At 41.8% G+C, this 21659-nt stretch overlaps 1 protein-coding gene and 1 pseudogene across 3 annotated transcripts in view; both read left to right on the forward strand.

Moving 5' to 3' along the window:
• Window positions 1–3882: 3882 nt before the first annotated feature.
• The window catches only part of LOC311110162 (uncharacterized protein), a gene marked incomplete at its 5' end in the record, with an annotated part of 61255 nt that continues 43478 nt past the window's right edge, over window positions 3883–21659 (forward strand). Inside the window, 3 exons of one of the 2 annotated variants that reach the window (XR_014610684.1) lie at window positions 3897–3985; window positions 14979–15080; window positions 15458–15524. Coding sequence is in view for 1 of the 2 variants with exons in the window: in XM_084188716.1 (XP_084044842.1) it covers window positions 3883–3985 (103 nt within the window). Of the gene's footprint in view, window positions 3986–14978; window positions 15081–15457; window positions 15525–21659 lie in introns of those variants that run through there. The other variant, XM_084188716.1, reaches the window with a different exon arrangement.
• LOC311110189 overlaps window positions 15469–21659 on the forward strand; it is a 28487-nt pseudogene continuing 22296 nt past the window's right edge. Inside the window, exon 1 of the transcript in view lies at window positions 15469–15996. The product of the transcript in view is annotated as an uncharacterized misc_RNA (transcript). The remainder of the gene's footprint in view (window positions 15997–21659) is intronic.

Below are 21659 nucleotides of genomic sequence, written 5' to 3' on the forward strand. Positions count from 1 at the left end.
CAGTTGTTACTTCCTGTCTACTGAGATGAAAACCTGGGAGGAGAGTAGACTGGATTGTCTGAAGAGAGGAGCAGACCTGGTGATCATAAACAGCAAGGAGGAACAGGTGTGAGTGTGAGTGAGTGAGTGAGTGAATGTGTGAGTGAATGTGTGAGTGAGTGAGTGAGTGAGTGAGTGAGTGAGTGAGTGAGTGAGTGAGTGAGTGAGTGAGTGAGTGAGTGAGTGAGTGAGTGAGTGAGTGAGTGAGTGAGTGAGTGAGTGAGTGAGTGAGTGAGTGAGTGAGTGAGTGAGTGAGTGAGTGAGTGAGTGAGTGAGAATCAAACATCCCTTGGTCAGTAATGTATCTTTCAGTATTTAACTTATGTAGCCTATTGCAGTTGACAATATCAGTATCTTTCTAACCAACAGGAGTTGACCTCAATAAGAGAGCCTGGATTGGTCTGACTGACTCTGTTACTGAGGGGACCTGGAAAAGGGTGGACGGAACACCACTGACCACCCCAAGATAAGAGACTACTGCTCTATAATGACACTGACCACCCCAAGGTAAGAGACTACTGCTCTATAATGACACTGACCACCCCAAGGTAAGAGACTACTGCTCTAATAACACTGACCACCCCAAGGTAAGAGACTACTGCTCTATAATAACACTGACCATCCCAAGGTAAGAGACTACTGCTCTATAATAACACTGACCACCCCAAGGTAAGAGACTACTGCTCTAATAACACTGACCACCCCAAGGTAAGAGACTACTGCTCTATAATAACACTGACCATCCCAAGGTAAGAGACTACTGCTCTATAATAACACTGACCACCCCAAGGTAAGAGACTACTGCTCTATAATAACACTGACCACCCCAAGGTAAGAGACTACTGCACTATAATAACACTGACCACCACAAGGTAAGAGACTACTGCTCTATAATAACACTGACCACCCCAAGGTAAGAGACTACTGCTCTATAATAACACTGACCACCCCAAGGTAAGAGACTACTGCTCTATAATAACACTGACCACCCCAAGGTAAGAGACTACTGCTCTATAATAACACTGACCACCCCAAGGTAAGAGACTACTGCTCTAATAACACTGACCACCCCAAGGTAAGAGACTACTGCTCTATAATAACACTGACCATCCCAAGGTAAGAGACTACTGCTCTATAATAACACTGACCACCCCAAGGTAAGAGACTACTGCTCTATAATAACACTGACCACCCCAAGGTAAGAGACTACTGCTCTAATAACACTAACCACCCCAAGGAAAGAGATTACTGCTCTATAATAACACTGACCACCCCAAGGTAAGAGATTAATGCTCTATAATAACACTGACCACCCCAAGGTAAGAGACTACTGCTCTAATAACACTGACCACCCCAAGGTAAGAGATTACTGCTCTAATAACACTGACCATCCCAAGGTAAGAGACTACTGCTCTATAATAACACTGACCACCCCAAGGTAAGAGACTACTGCTCTAATAACACTGACATCCCCAAGGTAAGAGATTACTGCTCTAATAACACTGACCACCCCAAGGTAAGAGACTACTGCTCTATAATAACACTGACCACCCCAAGGTAAGAGACTACTGCTCTATAATAACACTGACCACCCCAAGGTAAGAGACTACTGCTCTAATAACACTGACCACCCCAAGGTAAGAGACTACTGCTCTATAATAACACTGACCACCCCAAGGTAAGAGACTACTGCTCTATAATAACACTGACCACCCCAAGGTAAGAGACTACTGCTCTAATAACACTAACCACCCCAAGGTAAGAGATTACTGCTCTATAATAACACTGACCACCCCAAGGTAAGAGATTAATGCTCTATAATAACACTGACCACCCCAAGGTAAGAGACTACTGCTCTAATAACACTGACCACCCCAAGGTAAGAGACTACTGCTCTATAATAACACTGACCACCCCAAGGTAAGATACTACTGCTCTATAATAACAATGACCACCCCAAGGTAAGAGACTACTGCTCTAATAACACTGACATCCCCAAGGTAAGAGATTACTGCTCTAATAACACTGACCACCCCAAGGAAAGAGACTACTGCTCTATAATAACACTGACCACCCCAAGGTAAGAGATTACTGCTCAATAATAACACTGACCACCCCAAGGTAAGAGCCTACTGCTCTAATAACACTGACCACCCCAAGGTAAGAGACTACTGCTCTAATAACACTGACCACCCCAAGGTAAGAGACTACTGCTCTATAATAACACTGAGCACCCCAAGGTAAGAGACTACTGCTCTATAATAACACTGACCACCCCAAGGTAAGAGACTACTGCTCTAATAACACTGACCACCCCAAGGTAAGAGATTACTGCTCTAATAACACTGACCACCCCAAGGAAAGAGACTACTGCTCTATAATAACACTGACCACCCCAAGGTAAGAGACTACTGCTCTATAATAACACTGACCACCTCAAGGTAAGAGACTACTGCTCTAATAACACTGACCACCCCAATGTAAGAGACTACTGCTCTATAATAACACTGACCACCCCAAGGTAAGAGACTACTGCTCTAATAACACTGACCACCCCAAGGTAAGAGACTACTGCTCTATAATAACACTGACCACAGTGTAAGGAGTAGGACTGATTCTCTGTGTTGTTCATACTCTAGGTTCTGAGAGAGAGGCAAGTCTAACTCTGTTGTTTCTACTGCAGGTATTGGAGGAGTGGAGAGTCTAATGGTGGTGGAGTGGAGAACTGTGTGGTGGTACCTTACAGTTCATCAGGCCAAGGAGAATGGTGGGACTATGGGTGATCCATTCCAGAGTACTCGATCTGTGAAAAAGGCTCTTTGTAGTCACTGCTGTTTAAGGAACTCTGAAGACTGATTATATATTTTGGTAGAATGGCACTCTGAACTAGACGTAGGAGAGAAAGGCTGACACACACACACACACACACGGAAGCATGCACTCACGCATGCACGCACACAAAACTAAGTAGGTATATATCACTCAATAGCTGTTGTCAATGTTAAGATGTACAGTTCATTATGTAACATTGCATGTAGGCTCTACAAAAATATCTCTCTCGACCTCACTCTCTCCCTCTACCTCTTTTAATTAGCAACATGTCATGTGATTTGCCATGTGGGTTTCTGATAAGTTTATTCATTATTTTCATAAATCACTTTTATAACAAGAAAAACAAAAGCACAGATTAATAAATAAAGGAACAATGTCCTCTGAGGTCTGCCAGCTTCCTGATTGAATGTGATTGGATCTTTAAAAAAAAGTGTGACCTGCAGTTGGACACAAGCAGAGGGCAGAACAGAACTTAGAGGACACACACTGTTCGCAGGCAGACCCGCACGCACCCACCAACGCACGCACGTCTGTGAAGTTCCCCTTTAAAACCTCTGATAATGGTGCAATCAGATTTCTTAAACACACTTCTGAATATTTCCTCACACTGATGTCACACACAGACAGCATAAATGGAAAGAAAGGACCCTATTTGGACATCGATGGCCAGTCACGGAGTGCAAGACTTAACGTGACTTCTTTATGAACAATGACACAAACAGGCCTTGCGAAATATTACATCCTGCTTGAAAGTGATTGGATACTTAAAACATTCTATCAACTGCAGTGCACCACAGACAGACATCAGAGAGGAACCAATAGAGACGCATATCAGAGCAGCTACTCAACTACTGGTCATTGAAGTTAGAATCATTCAGTAGATATTACCATTGCGAGTCAGTTAGAAAGGTAATCATAAGTAAGTTAACACTATAAGAGGTCAGACAGACTGAATTAGTTGATTAATTGATTGATTGGGGTAATCATTGATATTCGGTACAGTTCGTTGAGATGGCCAGCTACATCAACAAACAGGTGATTGAATTAAACAAAGTTACTGAAGAAAACCGGAACAGAGCAACAAGGAGCGTGAAGACTGACACCCATCTCTCAGGTACAAAGAATGATCTCTATCTTTCTCTCTCACACACGTGGATGCAGGCAGTTATGAACGCACTAACGGAACGCACGCACACACACACACACACACTAATACCACATAATAGAAAAACACTTGTACATTTTTTTTGGTTCTGTCTTCTGTTTGGTTCAGTTGTTACAGAGCGTGGGGTTCAAAACCTGCTGGGGTCACGTACACTAAAATGTATCAATTCAAAGTATTTTTTTACTACACTTATTGAAACTATTTAAAGGCGATCAATTGAAAATAACATTTTTAACAACAACACAGGGGACACCCCGCCACTGTTTGGTAAACAGCTGAAGGACAGGGCTGGAAAAATTTAACCACTCTCAAATTCATAGAGAGAGATATGTATGCAAGGACTGACCATCCACGAGATCAAAACGATAGTTTTAACCATCTGAGGCTATATGGTGTTTGTTTACAATTTCATCGTGAAACAAGCGTATATTTTGTGTCGTGATGGGGTTAGACTGTCACGCCCTGACTCAGGGGACGCTTAAATGTTGAGTCAGGGTGTGTATATTCTTTGTTGTGCGTTTTCTATGTTTGTATTCTAGTATGTGTAGTTCTATGTTGGCCGGTGTGGTTCCCAATTAGAGGCAGCTGTCGCTCGTTGTCTCTGATTGGGGATCATACTTAGGCAGCCTATTGGCACTAGTGGGTTGTGGGATCTTGTTCCGGTTAAGGGTAGTTGTGTATTCTACCTTAGGACTTCACGTTTCGTTTCATTTAATGTTTTGTCGTTGTGTTTATTAAGTTAAATGAACAGGTACGTATATCACGCTGCGCCTTGGTCTGACCCGTCATTAAATGAACGTGACAGAAGATCCCACCAAACGAGGACCAAGCAGCGTGCCCAGGCGGAGAGAGTAGCCATGTCACAGGTGGGCAATTTGTGGTCATGGGAAGAGATATTTGCGGGGAGAGGACCATGGGCTAAGGTAAATGCCCAGGCAGGAGAGGAGCAGTCCGCTCCACCGGTGCCTGATCCAGTGCCGGTCAGCTGTTCCACTCCGGAGCCAGAGCAGTCCGCTCCACCGGGGTTCAGTCCAGCTCCGGTCAGCGGCTCCACTCCGGAGCCAGAGCAGTCCGCTCCACCGGTGTCCAGTCCAGCTCCGGTCAGCGGCTCCAGTCCAGAACATGACGTCAGCCCCTCTCCAGGTTCGGGGTCTCCCACACCAGGGTTTAGACAGGGCCTGGCGTATCATGGGAGGAAGGAGAGGGGAAGCAGCGCGCCGAGGTCCAGACCAGACCAGGGGCGCAACAGGGAGGCGGAGAGTGAGAGGTCGTCACGCCCCGAGCCAGATCCGCCTCCTAGGCGGAATGCCCACCCGGCCCCTACCCTGTTATGTTTATGTTGTGCGGTCGGAGTCCGCACCTTTGGGGGGGGGGGGGGGGGGGGTAGTGTCACGCCCTGTCTCAGGGGACGCTTAAATATTGAGTCAGGGTGTGTATATTCTTTGTTGTGCGTTTTCTATGTTTGTATTCTAGTATGTGTAGTTCTGTGTTGGCTGGTGTGGTTCCCAATCAGAGGCAGCTGTCGCTCGTTGTCTCTGATTGGGGACCATACTTAGGCAGCCTATTGGCACTAGTGGGTTGTGGGATCTTGTTAAGGTTAGTTGTGTATTCTACCTTAGGACTTCACGTTTCATTTATTGTTTTGTCGTTGTGTTTATAAAGTTAAATAAACATGTACGTATATCACGCTGCGCCTTGGTCTGACCCGTCATTAAACGAACGTGACATAGACGGTTAAACTAAGCTCATGAGGCATTTACAGTATAAGTTACATTCTTCAAGAATCAATGGGGAAATATTGTTCATTTTAAAGCATTTTTTTATATATATAAAAATCACAGATTGCACATTTAAATCATGCTACAGTGAGGGAAAAAAGTATTTGATCCCCTGCTGATTTTGTACGTTTGCCCACTGACAAAGAAATTATCAGTCTATAATTTTAATGGTAGGTTTATTTGAACAGTGAGAGACAGAATAGCAACAAAAAAATCCATAAAAACGCATGTAAAAAATGTTATAAATTGATTTGCATTTTAATGAGGGAAATAAGTATTTGACCCCCTCTCAATCAGAAAGATTTTTGGCTCCCAGGTGTCTTTTATACAGGTAACGAGCTGAGATTAGGAGCACACTCTTAAAGGGAGTGCTCCTAATCTCAGTTTGTTACCTGTATAAAAGACACCTGTCCGCAGAAGCAATCAATCAGATTCCAAACTCTCCACTATGGCCAAGACCAAAGAGCTCTCCAAGGATGTCAGGGACAAGATTGTAGACCTACACATGGCTGGAATGGGCTACAAGACCATTGCCAAGCAGCTTGGTGAGAAGGTGACAACAGTTGGTGCGATTATTCACAAATGGAAAAAACAAAATAACTGTCAATCTCCCTCGGCCTGGGGCTCCATGCAAGATCTCACCTCGTGGAGAACGGTGAAGAATCAGCCCAGAACTACACGGGAGGATCTTGTCAATGATCTCAAGGCAGCTGGGACCATAGTCACCAAGAAAACAATTGGTAACACACTACGCCGTGAAGGACTGAAATTCTGCAGCGCCTGCAAGGTCCCCCTGCTCAAGAAAGCACATATACAGGGCCGTCTCAAGTTTGCCAATGAACATCTGAATGATTCAGAGGAGAACTGGGTGAAAGTGTTGTGGTCAGATGAGACCAAAACCGAGCTCTTTGGCATTTACTCAACTCGCTGTGTTTGGAGGAGGAGGAATGCTGCCTATGACCCCAACAACACCATCCCCACCGTCAAACATGGAGGTGGAAACATTGTGTTTTGGGGGTGTTTTTCTGCTAAGGGGACAGGACAACTTCACTGCATCAAAGGGATGATGGACGGGGCCATGTACCGTCAAATCTTGGGTGAGAACCTCCATCCCTCGGCCAGGGCATTGAAAATGGGTTGTAGATGGGTATTCCAGCATGACAATGACCCAAATCACACGGCCAAGGCAACAAAGGGGTGGCTCAAGAAGAAGCACATTAAGGTCCTGGAGGGGCCTAGCCAGTCTCCAGACCTTAATCCCATAGAAAACCTGTGGAGGGAGCTGAAGGTTCGAGTTGCCAAACATCATCCTCGAAACCTTAATGACTTGGAGAAGATCTGCAAAGAGGAGTGGAACAAAATCCCTCCTGAGATGTGTGCAAACCTGGTGGCCAACTACAAGAAACGTCTGACCTCTGTGATTGCCAACAAGGGTTTTGCCACCAAGTATTAAATCATGTTTTGCAGAGGGGTCAAATACTTATTTCCCTCATTAAAATGCTATTCAATTTATAACATTTTTGACATGTGTTTTTATGGATTTTTTTGTTGTTATTCTGTCTCTCACTGTTCAAATAAACCTACCATTAAAATCATAGACTGATGATGTCTTTGTCAGTGGGCAAACGTACAAAATCAGCAGGGGATCAAATACTTTTTTCCCTCACTGTATATTGTGTAATTTTTGGTAATGTATTCCAGTACCTTCCTGTTTATCATATTTGAGATGACTTCAAGCTTGAGCAAACTGTTGCTGCCAACCCTCAATCTCAATATAGTCCCAAATGCTTCCCTATTAGCACAGTTGCTTTGACCAGGGCCCATAGGGCTCTGTTCAAACGTAGTGCACCATATATGTAATAGGGTGCCATTTGGGACTTCTACTTTTCTAATGCACAATTTTTTACCAGGGCTCATGGAGCAGATATACTGTACATATTGTATTATCACAATGTAGTTAAGTAATGACAAAGCAAGTATCACAATTCCAGAAATGTTTCAATATTCTTGACACACAAAAACACACCCGTTGTAATGATGTAGTACAAAGAAATGTGCACCCTGTTCACAACGGTCTATTATTTTGTGGCGCGTGAGTTTCAAGTTTGGGGAAGTTTACCCTAGCATTTCTACTGATCTGCGAGCCAGTTATGATTTTCCTGTTTATTTTCGAGGAAGAGTTTAATTTCAATAACGTTTTGGTTTCTCAAAATCAACCAGCCTCTGCCATATGGACACATTGATACACTTTGATCCATTGGGGCTTAATAAATTAGCGCATGGAACTATGCAACATAGCCTATAGGCCAATGTAGCAGTAGTATAACTTACATTGTCAACTAAGTAAAAATAAACCCCACAAATAAAAACAGAAAATATCCTGATGAAAATGCAGGTTCTTTCAATCTCATTCTCCTCTTTACTCTACCTGTCTGCCTCCCTTTCGGTCTTGACTTGCGCTATCACTAGTGAAGTGCAACGTTGTATCTAATCAATCAGCTATTGAAGGGCAACATTGTATCAAATCAATCAACTGGGTCCGGCCCAATGACTGTATATATAAAGGTCAGACCGGAAGCTGACGATAGCGAACTTGCAACTTTTAATTAACTAGCCTATTCCGGGCCCTCAGAGTTTTTTGTGCCAGTGAGCTCGGGACAGACACAGCTGTTTTCACGCAAACGTAGATGTGTTCAGGTATTTTATATGCTATCTTCAGAACATGACATTTTGCTGTTTCACACCGTGGACTGGTGTTTATCGAAAGGGAGAGTGTTGGAAAGATTTTAAAAATACTTTGAGGAACTGACTTCGTTGACTTACTGTTTGTGGTGAAATTTTTTTTACTGAGAAACTCAGCTTATTAGTGATGGTGAGTTAAGGCAATCAGAAATCAGACATCCCCAAATGCCACTTACCTACACTTGCACGCAGCAGGACAGTTAGCCTACTTTTATGCGTGCTCTGGCTCACACGCTCCGTCAACGTTAAGAAGACAGAGAAACCAGAAACATGCTCATTGCTCACAAATGGCGCGCTCTAAACAAAACACAATGAAAACATTTACAAAACTCGTAACTGATGTATTAAATAAAACAAAACTCATCTTGGCACCACACTGCCAGGTCTCTGAGCTCCTCGCTGTAGGTCGTCTCATCATCGTCGGTGATCAGGCCTACCACTGTCGTGTCGTCGGCAAACTTAATGATGGTGTTGGAGTTGTTCGCGGCCACGCAGTCATGGGTGAAAAAGGGGTACAGGAAGGGACTAAGCATGCACCCCTGAGGGAACCCATGTTGAGGGTCAGTGTGGCGGATATATTATTGCCTACCCTCACCACCTGGGGGCGGCCCGTCAGGAAGTTGTTTAATCCCAGGGTCCTTCGTTTAGTGATGAGCTTGGAGGGCATTATGGTGTTGAACACTAAGCTGTAGTCAATGAACAGTATAGAAATTGCATCATCTGTGAATCTGTGGGGAGGTATGCGAATTGGAGTGGGTCCAGGGTGTTTGGGATGATGATGTTGATATGAGCCATGACCAGCCTTTCAGAGCATTTCATGGCTACAGGTGTGAGTGCTACAGGGCGATAGTCATTTAAACAGTTTAATTAGGCATTCTTGGGCGCAGGGACTATGGTGGTCTGCTTGAAACATGTAGGTATAACAGACTGGGTCAGGGAGAGGTTGAAAATGTCATTGAAGACACTTGCCAGTTGCTCAGCGCATGCTCTGAGTACGCGTCCTGGTTATTTGTCTGTGAATGCTAACCTGTTTAAAGGTCTTAGTCATGGAGAGCGTGATCACACAGTCATCCGCAAAAGCTGGTGCTCTCCTGCATGGTTTAGTGTTGCTAGCCTCAAAGCAAGCATAGAAGGTACACAACATGACCAAAAGTATGTGGACACCTGCTCGTCGAACATCCCATTCCAAAAACATGGGCATTAATATGGAGTTTGTCCCACCTTTTCTGCAATAACAGCCTCCACTCTTCTGGGAAGACTTTCCACTAGATGTTGGAACATTGCTGCGGGGACTTGCTTCCATTCAGTCACAAGGGCATTAGTGAGGTTAGGCACTGATGTTAGGCGATTAGGCCTGGCTCGCAGTCAGCATTCCAATTCATTCCAAAGGTGTTAATTTGGGTTGAGGTCAGGGCTCTGTGCAGGCCAGTCAAGTTCTTCCACACCTATCTCGACAAACCATTTCTGTATGGACCTCGCTTTCTGCCCAGGGGCATTGTCATGCTAAAACAGCAAATAGTGCCCCAAACTTTTGCCACAAAGTTGGAAGCACAGAACCGTCTAGAATGTCATAGTATGCTGTAGCGTTAAGATTTGCCTTCACTGGAACTAAGGGGCCTAGCCCGAACCATAAAATAAACCATCCCAGACCATTATTCCTCCTCCACCCAACTTTACAGTTGGCACTATGTATTCGGGCAGTTAGCGTTCTCCTGTTATCCGCCAAACCCAGATTTGTCCGTCGGACTGCTAGATGGTGAAGCGTGATTCATCACTCCAGAGAACACGTTTCCACTGCTCCAGAGTCCAATGACGGCGAGCTTTACACCACTCTAGCCGACGCTTGGCATTGTGCATGGTGATGGCTTCTATGCGGCTGCTCGGCCATGGAAACTCATTTCATGAAGATCCCAACGAACAGTTATTGTACTGATGTTGCTTCCAGAGGCAGTTGGAACTCGGCAGTGAGTGTTACAACCGAGGATATATGATTTTTACACGCTTCAGAACTCTGCGGTCCCGTTCTGTGAGCTTGTGTGGCCTACCACTTCACAGCTGAGCTGTTGTTGCTCCTATACATTTCACTTCACAATAACAGCACTCACAGTTGACCGGGGCAGCTCTAACAGGGCAGAAATTTGACTGACTTGTTGGAAAGGTGGCATCTTATGACGGTGGCACATTGAAAGTCACTGAGCTCTTAAGTAAGGCCATTCGACTGCCAATGTTTACTATGGAGATTGCATGGCTGTGTGCTCGATTTTATACACCTGTCAGCAACGGGTTTGGCTGAAAAAGCAGAATCCACTCATTTGAAGGGGTATCCACATACTTTTGTATATATAGTGTAACTAGCGCGTCTGGTAGGCTCGCATCCCTGGACAGATCGCTGCTAGTTTTCCCTTTGTAATAGTTTGCAAGCCCTGCCACATCCAACGAGAGTCAGAAGATTTTGGTCCTGTATTGAAGCTTTGCCTGTTTGATGGTTCAGTGGAAGGGATAGCGGGATTTCTTATAAGGGTCTGGATTAGTGTCCCACTCCTTGAAAGTGGCAGCTCTAACCTTTAGCTCACTGCCGATATTGCCTGTAATCCATGGCTTCTGGTTAGGATATGTACGTCTGGTCACTGTGGGGAAGATGTCATCGATGCACTTATTAATGATGCCGGTTACGGATGTGGTAAATTTTTCAATGCCATAGGATGAATCCCAGAACATATTCCAGTCTGTCGTAGAGAAACAGTCCTGTAGCTTAACATTCACTTCATTGCACCACTTCTGTACTGAGCGCATCATTGGTACTTCCTGTTTTAGGTTTTGCTTGTAGACAAGAATCAGGAGGATAGAGTTATGGTCAGATTTGCCAAATGGAGGGCAAGGGAGAGCTTTGCATGTGTCTCTGTGTGTGGAGTGAAGGTGATTTAGAGTTTTTTCACTTCCAGTTGCACAGGTGACGTGCTGATAGAAATTAGGTAAAACAGATTTCAGTTTTCCTGCATTAAAGTCAACGGCCACTAGGACTGCCGCCTCTAGGTGAGCATTTTCTAGTTTGCTTATGACCATGTACAGCTCCTTGAGTGAGGTCTTAGTGCCAGCATCGGTTTGTGGTGGTGAATACACAGCTACGAAAAATCTAGATGAAAACTCTCTTGGTAAATATTATGGTCTACAGCTTATCATGAAGTATTCTAACTCAGGCGAGCAGAACCTCGAGACTTCCTTGATAACACCAGATGTTGTTAACAAAGAGACACACACCCCCTCCCCTGAACTTCCCCGCCACCACCGTTCTGTCCTGCCGGTGTACAGAAAAAACAGCTAGATTCATATTTACCATGTCCTTGTTCAGCCACGACTCTGGGCATACTTTTATTTCACTGTACAGCCTTACCTATGGATTGTGGATCACTGAAAGGGGGTATCAGTCTACTCAGTTACACACACAGAACAAAACTGTGAAGAGTTTACACAAATATTAGGATTGTGGGTTAGTTAGATCACAAACATGTCTAAACTACAGTTGTTGAGTGAAAACAGAAAGAAGACAAAGAGATGTGTCAGAAGATGGGAACAACAAGCAGGATCATGTGGAAATCACTGTTACGAAATCAAAGCATCTCTGAATCATCCATGCTTTGGGTTTCAGATAAATAGAAGCATGATTTACTTTTTTTATATGTTCAGTGTAGGAGGAAATTGAATTGTGGAAGAGCCACAACTAATGTTTCCTCATAGTGACGCAAGAAAACATACCGATTTCCTCTCCTCACCAAGTTAAAGTGTGCAGAGGGGGTCTTCATAAGGTGATGCTGTAAAGGTTGTGATGTTGCAGTTTCTGTGTATGTGTGTATAACTTTATTTCCACCTGAGAGCAAAATGCCCCATAAAACTGATCCTAGCTTGAAAATTACAAAGGTTAAGACAACAGCGTCACAATAATGCAGGGTTGCTAAACCCAGAAGCACAACATCACAAGACTTCCTGGAACACTTGCGAAACAGACCAAACAGACCAGGCCGGCGTTTGGGGAAGTCAATGAGAGATGTGAAAAATTCTTCCTTAGTTGTTAATTTTCTCAAAATCTAAAGGCACAACCTAGATTCAAGCCAATGTCTTAATTAGTTCTACATGTTATTACTCCAACCTCATGAATGTGACAAAAGCAACTTGATATGTTCTGTACATGGGCACGTCGGCGCAAGATGACTATTAGACCCAATGACGTGTTTCTGCGCATGAGCTTCTCTAGCCAACGTCGCCATGACATCGCCTACAAATGTGATCACGGATTTCTATTGGAGTCTCAGTTTTAGCATATCTTCATACTGCACTGTCTTAGCTACCGCTCTGAATCAACCATGGGACCAGCTCAAGCATTGTAGCAATGCTGCCTAGGCAGAAGGCAAGCACACCGAGCAATTTTGACAAAAACAATGGATATATATTTTTGTTGTGCAAAATTGGTAGAATCTTAATTCAAATGATTCACAGCTGTAATTGCAGCAAAAGCTGCTTCCACCAAGTGTTAAATCAGGGGGGTGGAGACTTATCCAATTATGCTATTTCAGTGTTCTTTGTTCTATAACTTTATTTCACTTTGAAAATGTGGAGTAGGTTGTGTAGATCTGTAGAAAATAATTCGAAGTAAACCCTTATAAGATGTCATTTTAAGGCAGCAAAATGTGAAAAAAAATCAAACCTTCTATAAGCACTGTCCTGTAGCATAGTATGTCTATAATATGTTACACCAGAAACACCTCCTCAGTCATTTCTTATCTGAAGAACTCAACAGCACTGTAGGCAGGATATATGCTTTGATTGAAACAAAATAGGCCTACAAGAAAGGCTAATAGTTATGTTAACACCATCTGGGTTGATTACCTCACAAAACAGTAATTCAAGAAGATCTAAATGCATATTCCCATGAAAATGATTGTGAAGATTGGAATGCAGTTTGGACATTTCACCAGTAAAATGTGAATAATAATCATTCCAGATTGACAGTGATGTTTGCCTGTTTTGAAATTAGGTATGCCTAACTTGGTGTTTTGAGGTTATTAAAACATTATAACTTATTATTGAGACAGTATGTGTGTGTGTAGGTAGACGTTTCAATTGGAGGATGCATTTTATGTATATTCTATAAAGATATTCAAAGACGACATCAGTTGGTACAAATTATGAGAAATTATGACATCATTCTTTTTTTCAATGCTCTTAAATAATAACTTCATAATATAGCCTAATGTCAACAAACTTCTATCTCATGATATATGGCTGGCTTGTGGCTTGTGTGGATATTTTAGTGGGATGTATGGTGGTTAGCTAGTCTAGACTACCTGTGTTCTTTGTTTGTAAAATCAGGATGTGCCGCAACAAAAAGTGATCATGAGAGGGGGGTGACCTGGGAGAGAGGGGAGCTCCCCCCTCCTGGTCAATACCTTTTAGTTTTAAAGTTAATTTCCTGAAATTGTACACATTTTGCCATAAGGAGTAGAGAAAATGTTGCCATTTTAAAGCAAACTTTCTGCTATTCTAATCATTTTGCCATGGACTGGAGAGACATTTTTGCATTTTTAAAGCACATTTCCTGCAATTCTACACATTTTGTCAAGACTTATGACATGTTAATGATACATGAGTGAGAGTGACAAAATAAGTAAATGGGGACCCTCTGGAGGCCAGGGCCCCTGGGAACATATCCTATGTGCCCGGTCGGTATTCGGCCATGATTGCAAAGAGTTTAGATAGCTGGCTAGACTAACTGACAATCTAAAAATTGTTAGCTGACATGGCTAGTAGAGTGACTGACATAACAAGAGAAAAACTGCTGATGCACAACTTAATTTCCAAATTGCATATTGTGTATTCACATTGTGTATTCTACTAAGTTGAAAGCCCGACTGAGTGGATGCTTTCTCAGATCTGTATTCAAACAGTTTTAAAGAGTTGTCATTTTTTGGGATCTGTATTCAAAAAGTTATAGTGACCTCTAAATAAACGATTTCTTCCCCCGGAAAAATTGTTCCTTCCACAAAGTATAATTACAACTATAGATATCTCAGGTCCGACACATACACACACACACACACACACACACACAAAGACTTACACATGACACAAAAACACTGAAAAATGCTAATTGATAGCAAGTCCCAGTGGAAGTTTTTTATAATGATTTTACCTTTAATGTAAATATGCAAATAGCTGTATGTTTTCAGTGTCTTTTAATGTAATTATGTGCTTCTAACATGTCATACTGATATGGTAACCTCCTCTAAAACAACATTGAGAAACAGTCCTCTTGTAGCTGGTCATGTACAAACCCCACCCTCTTCAAAATGTGTTTGTGTGTGTGTGTGGGTATGTGTGAATGGGTACGTTGTGTATGTGTGTTCTCACATCAGTGTGTATCTCCTCAGGACCTGAGGATTCAGGGAGAAGACTCTACAGGATGGTTGCTGTGAGCTTTGGGATGCTGTGTGTTCTACAAGTCACGCTCAACATCTCTCTGAGACTAGTCTGTGAGTGTATTGTTATCTAATCATTACACTATATCAGTTTTTCACAAGGTCCCAAATTCAGATGAATGTTGTTATCTGCATGGCGCTTGCAACACCAGGGTTATGGGTTTGATTCCCACGGAGAGCCAGAGGGGCCAGTATGAAAATGTATACACTCACTAACTGTAAGTCGCTCTGGATAAGAGTGTCTGCTAAATGACTCAAATGTCAATGTAAATCTGTGTAAGAACATTTTTAAGGAACTAGCAAACCTAATCCAAGATTTTCTGTCCACTTTTAAAAGACTGTGTAGACCGTCAGTTTTTAATGCCTGTCACGTACAGTAGCAGTATGAAATTGCGTTTTCCCCAGTAGCTATATGTTTCAATCCTTTCTAGATAACAGAGGCATGGGAGATAAAACCAATGTGACTGCAGAGAAAGACCAGCTACCGACCAGTTTTAATACCCTGGCTAAAGAGAAAGGCCAGCTACAGACCAGTTACAACACCCTGGCTAAAGAGAAAGGCCAGCTACAGATCAGTTACAACACCCTGGTTGAAGAGAAAATCCAGCTACAGACCAGTTACAACACCCTGGCTAAAGAGAAAGGCCAGCTACAGACCAGTTACAACACCCTGGTTGAAGAGAAAATCCAGCTACAGACCAGTTACAACACCCTGGTTGAAGAGAAAATCCAGCTACAGACCAGTTACAACACCCTGGCTAAAGAGAAAGGCCAGCTACAGACCAGTTACAACACCCTGGTTGAAGAGAAAATCCAGCTACAGACCAGTTACAACACCCTGGCTAAAGAGAAAGGCCAGCTACAGACCAGTTACAACACCCTGGTTAAAGAGAAAGACCAGCTACAGACCAGTTACAACACCCTGACTGAAGAGAGAGACCAACAAAAGAGGGAGAACAATGATCTCATGGCAAAGTTCTCTAATCTGAGTGAGATCACCTAATCAATTATCATAACATCACATTTCTAAAATGCAGTCAACTTGTATTTGTATTGTTCAATAATAGGTGCAGAATAATAATTTATGTTTTTGTCTTGTAGAACAAACCTGTCCTGAAGGCTGGCAGAAGTTTGGATCCAGTTGGTACTTCATCTCTACTGAGACTAAAACCTGGAGTGAGAGTAGCCAGGACTGTCTGGAGAGAGGAGCAGCCCTGGTCATCATAAACAGTGATAAGGAACAGGTGAGAGAGAGAGAGAGAAAGAGAGAGAGAGAGAGAGAGAGAGAGAGAGAGAGAGAGAGAGAGAGAGAGAGAGAGAGAGAGAGAGAGAGAGAGAGAGAGAGAGAGAGAGAGAGAGAGAGAGAGAGAGAGATCAAACATCCTTGGTCAGTAATGTATCTTCCAGTATTTAACGCATTTAGCCTATTGCAGTTGACAATATCAGTATCTTTATCAACAACAGGAGTTTCTCTTTGGCCTCAATAAGAGAGCCTGGATTGGTCTGACTGACTCTGTTACTGAGGGGACCTGGAAATGGGTGGATGGCACACCACTGACCATAAGGTGAGATTTGTCCATCCAGGTGTGATAGAGACTTTTTAGCAAATTACATATTGCTTCAAATCATGTTCATAAAAAATATTGTTTCCAGTCATAGATGTCATTCCATGAGCACTAACAATATATCATAGTAACCAAGTAATATTTGCATGTGAAAATATCATTAAAAAAAATACAAATAAAGGTTTGGTTGTTGGTCCACGCTTGATAAGGCTATGCTCATTTTAAAGCTGAAAAAACATGTCTATAATTTAGAATTATGTTTTCGACCACAGTGTCTGACTATTTACTTTGACCCTTTTTTTATTTCAAATGTATTATTTGAACTGCCTCTCTTGCACTGGCTCTCTGCACCCTCATTAGTCTCTACCCACATACTCACCATACTACACATACACACACACACAATGCACATGCATATTGACGCCACACACACACACACACACACACACACACAAACACGCACTGCTGCTACTCTGTTTATTTTCTATCCTGATTGCCTAGTCACTTTTACCCATACCTATATGTACAAACAGTGCTTTCAGAAAGTATTCACACCCCTTGACTTTTTCCACATTTTGTTGTGTTACAGCCTGAATTTAAAATTGATTAAATGTAGATGTTTTTTCTCACTGGCCTACACACAATACCCCATAATGTCAAAGTGGAATTATGTGTTTCAAAATTTGCAGGGATACATTTAAAATGAAAAGCTGAAATGTCTTGAGTCAATTAGTTTCAACCCCTTTGTTATGGCAAGCCTAAATATGTTCAGGAGTAAAAATGTGCTTTAAAAGTGACATAATACTCACTGTGTGCAATAATAGTCTTTAACATGATTTTGAATGACTACATCATCTCAGTACCCCACACATACAATTATCTGTAAGGTCCCTCATTCGAGCAGTGAATTTCCAACACAGATTCAACCACAAATACCAGGGAAGTTTTCCAATGCCTCGCAAAGAAGGACTCCTATTGGTAGATGGGTAAAAACAAAAAAAGCAGACATTGAATATCCCTTTGAGCATGGTGAAGTTATTAATTACACTTTGGATGGACTACCAATTCACCCAGTCACTACAAAGATACAGGCGTCCTTCCTAACTCAGTTGCCGGAGAGGAAGAAAACCATGAGGCCAATGGTGACATTGAAACAGTTACAGAGTTGAATGGCTGTGATAGGAGAAAACGGAGGAATCCTGTTTGCAATAAGGCACTAAAGTAATACTGCAAAAAATGCTAAAACGGTTCGGACGCTACAGACAGAAGTTGGCACATCAGTGTTACAGACTTCAGACGAGTCCCGTGACACTTGTGAGGGTTGTAGAGCAAAACGGAGAACACCATCATGTTCGTGAGAGTCTCCCCTTTCTATAGAGGGGTTTGCACAGACATTCTCATGGTCTGATAAACACCGCTGTAGCTTGGCCACCTTCCCATGCAAAAAAAACAGATATCTTTAGCTTAAATTGACGGATTGTGATGGAGATTTTGTACCCCAGTATCTCTATTTGCACATCATCTCTTGCACATCTATCATTCCAGTGTTAATACTAATTGTAATTATTTTGCACTATAGCCTATTTATTGCCTTACCTCCATAACTTGCTACATTTACACACACTGTATATATATGTATTTCTGTTGTATTTTTGACTTTGTTTTGTTTTACCCCATATGTAACTCTGTGTTGTTGTTTTTATCGCACTGCTTTGCTTTATCTTGGCCAGGTCGCAGTTGTAAATGAGAACTTGTTCTCAACTGGTTTACCTGGTTAAATAAAGGTGAAATAAAAAAATAAAAGATTATTTTATTACGTTACTTAGATTGAAGCACAGGTAAAATCTCGTAAAGATTTAAGGACAGAATGGAGCTGAGCACAGGCAAACTCCTAGAGGAAAATCTGCTTTCCACCCAGACATTGGGAGATGAATTCACCTTTCAGCAAGACAATAACCTAAAACACAAGGCCAAATCTACACTGGAGTTGCTTACAAAGAAGACAGTGAATGTTCCTGAGTGGCCGAGTTATAGTTTTGACTTAAATCTGCTTGAAAATGTATGGCAAGACCTGAAAATGGTTGTCTAGCAATGATCAACAATGAATTTGACAGAGCTTGAAGAATTTTTCAAAGAATAATAGGCAAATATTCCACAATCCAGGTGTGGAAAGCTCTTAATAAATGTACCCCAAAAGACCAAAGGTGATTCTAACATTTATTGACTCAGGGGGTTGAATAATTATCTAATCAATATATATTAGTGTTTTTTTTAAATGTTAGAATACATTTTAGTATTTTGTGTAGATTGTTGTCAAAAAAAATACAATTAAATCAATCTTAATCCCACTTTGTAAAACAACAACATTTTTAAAAAGTCAAGCGGTGTGAATATTTTATGAAGGCACTGTATTACCTCAATTACCTCAACTACATACCTCGTACCCCTGCACATTGACTCGGTACTGGTAGTCCTACATAGACAATTTTTATTTTGTTATGTTACTATTTTCCTTTTTTTATTTAGCACATTTTTTATTTATTTTTTATTACTTTTTAACTCTGCATTGTTGGAAAAGCACTCGTAAGTAAGCATTTCATGGTAAGGTCTACATCTGTTTTATTTGGCACATGTGACAAATAAACACATTGTAAAGTGGTTATCCCACTGGCTATAAGGTGAATGCACCTATTTGTAAGTCGCTCTGGATAAGAGCGTCTGCTAAATGACGTAAATGTAAATGTAATATGACAAATACAATGTTTATTATTTAATTTTCTCTGTCTTGTTTACCCTGTAGTTACTGGTACCAACAGCAGCCTGATAATGGTGGTGACAACCCAGCAAATGGGGAGGAGGACTGTGTTGAGCTGAACACAGAAACAAGGCTTCCTGTAAAGGCATGGAATGACCAATCATGTTTAGACAATCGTCACTGGATTTGTGAGAAAGTGGTTTAACAAAACCATGACAACAGAGGAGGCTGGTGGTGGGAGGACAGCCACACATAAAGCACCCTACAGTGCATATATCTCTCTCTCTATCTCTCTCTCTCTCTCTCTCGCTCTCTCATAGCATTGCTAATGCATGTAGGCTGAACATCTCTCTGTAATCTGTAAAATAATTGTTTTAAGTAGAAACATGTTATGTGATTTGCCAAAGCTTGTGCTTTTTTCATGATCAATTATTAGCATACATTTCTCTAATAAGAAGATGATCTAAGGCTCAGATTAAGTAAGAAAGGAACAATGTCCTAGCAGGTTTACCAGCTTCCTGATTTAATGTGATTGGATCGTTAAAACAATGAGACTTGCAGTTGGACACAGACGGACGGCAAAACAGTACTGAGAGGACACACGCTGGACGCAGGCAGACACACACACAGGCAGACGTGGGAAGTCCCCCTTTTCTGATTAAGATGCAGACGTAGATTTCCCACACACACCTCTGAATAACTCTTCACACTGATGTCACACACAGACAGCATAGATTAAAGAAAAGGCCCATATATAATAATATGCCATTTAGCAGACGCTTTTATCCAAAGCGACTTACAGTCATGCGTGCATACATTTTTGTGTACGGGTGGTCCCAGGGATCGAACCCACTACCCTGGCGTTACAAGCGCCGTGCTCTACCAGCTGAGCTACAGAGGACCACATATATGGCCCTACATCGGTGGCTGGCATAGAGAGAGTAAGAGCCATAATGTGAACTCCATTTGAAGGCTGGGGATGCCACAAACAGGCCTTATGAAGTGACAGGATGAAAGGCTGCACTCGTCACTACTTGTTGTCATGCAGCTATCATGTTATATCACTGTGTTTAGAATATCCCGTCATGTTTAACTTCCTGATTGAAGGTGATTGGATACTTACAACATTATATCAACTGTAGTGGACCACAAACAGAGATCAGAGGTACCAGGTAGAGACCAACTACATCTACTACTTGTCAGTGAAGTTACAATCATACAGTAGATATTACAATTAGGAGTCAGTTAGAAAAGTAATCATAAAGTTAGTTAAGATGGATGACTGAGTCAACAAGCAGGTTATTGCATTAAACGAGATTGTTGAAGAAAACAAGGTTTTTGAAGAAAATCAGAACACAGCAATGAGTAGAGTGAAGACTGAGACCCATCGCTCACGTAAGAACTAAGAAAACTATCACACACTGACAAAGACTTACACAAATACATGACACAAAAACACTGCAAAAAAACCGATAAGAAGTCTCAGTTTTTTTTTATTGATTTTACCTTTAAAAGGACAATCAGCAGTTGAAACTAAAAGAAAGGGACTCTCCACACCTGTTTTGGTAAAAAGCTGAGGGATGGGGCTGAAGAAATGTAACCACTCTCATAAACAGTGCTATGGATGCAAGGAATGACCATCCCTTTTATCAAAATGATAGTTGTAACCGTCTTTTGAGGCTATATAGTGTTTGTTTACATTTACTTTGTTTACAAACATTGTCAAATGTATATTTTGGGTTCTAATGGGTTACAACAGTTAAAGAAGCTCATGAGGCATTTATAGATTATATTGTTCAAGAATCAAATCGGTACATATCATAAATGTATAAGTCAAAAAAATGTATGTAGCAACTGCAGATTCCACTTTAAATATGCAAATTGATGTATGTTTTGTATTTGTATTTATTAGGATCGCCATTAGTTCCTGCCAAGGCAGCAGCTACTCTTCCTGGGCTCCAAAAAGGATCAAAAACAATTACATCACAACAAAATGTAACAACAGTCTACATCATAAATAAAACAATACATCATACAAGACATTATTACATAATTACTCTAATACTACAAATGTACAATAGAAAATGTACAATACTACAATATTACAATGTGTGTATGTGTGTAGAGTGCCTGTGTTAGAATGTGTGCGTGTCACTTCACTGTCCGCGTTGTGCCGTGAGGTGTTTAAAAAAAAAAATCTGATATTACTGCTCGCTTGAGTTACTTGATGTGGAAGAGAGTTCCATGTCGCCATGGCTCTATGTAGTAATGTGCGTTTCCCAGAGTGTGTTTTGGACTTGGGGACTGTAAAGA

Source organism: Coregonus lavaretus (assembly GCF_964263955.1).
Source record: "Coregonus lavaretus genome assembly, contig: SUPER_35_unloc_2, whole genome shotgun sequence".
Taxonomy (NCBI): domain Eukaryota; kingdom Metazoa; phylum Chordata; class Actinopteri; order Salmoniformes; family Salmonidae; genus Coregonus; species Coregonus lavaretus.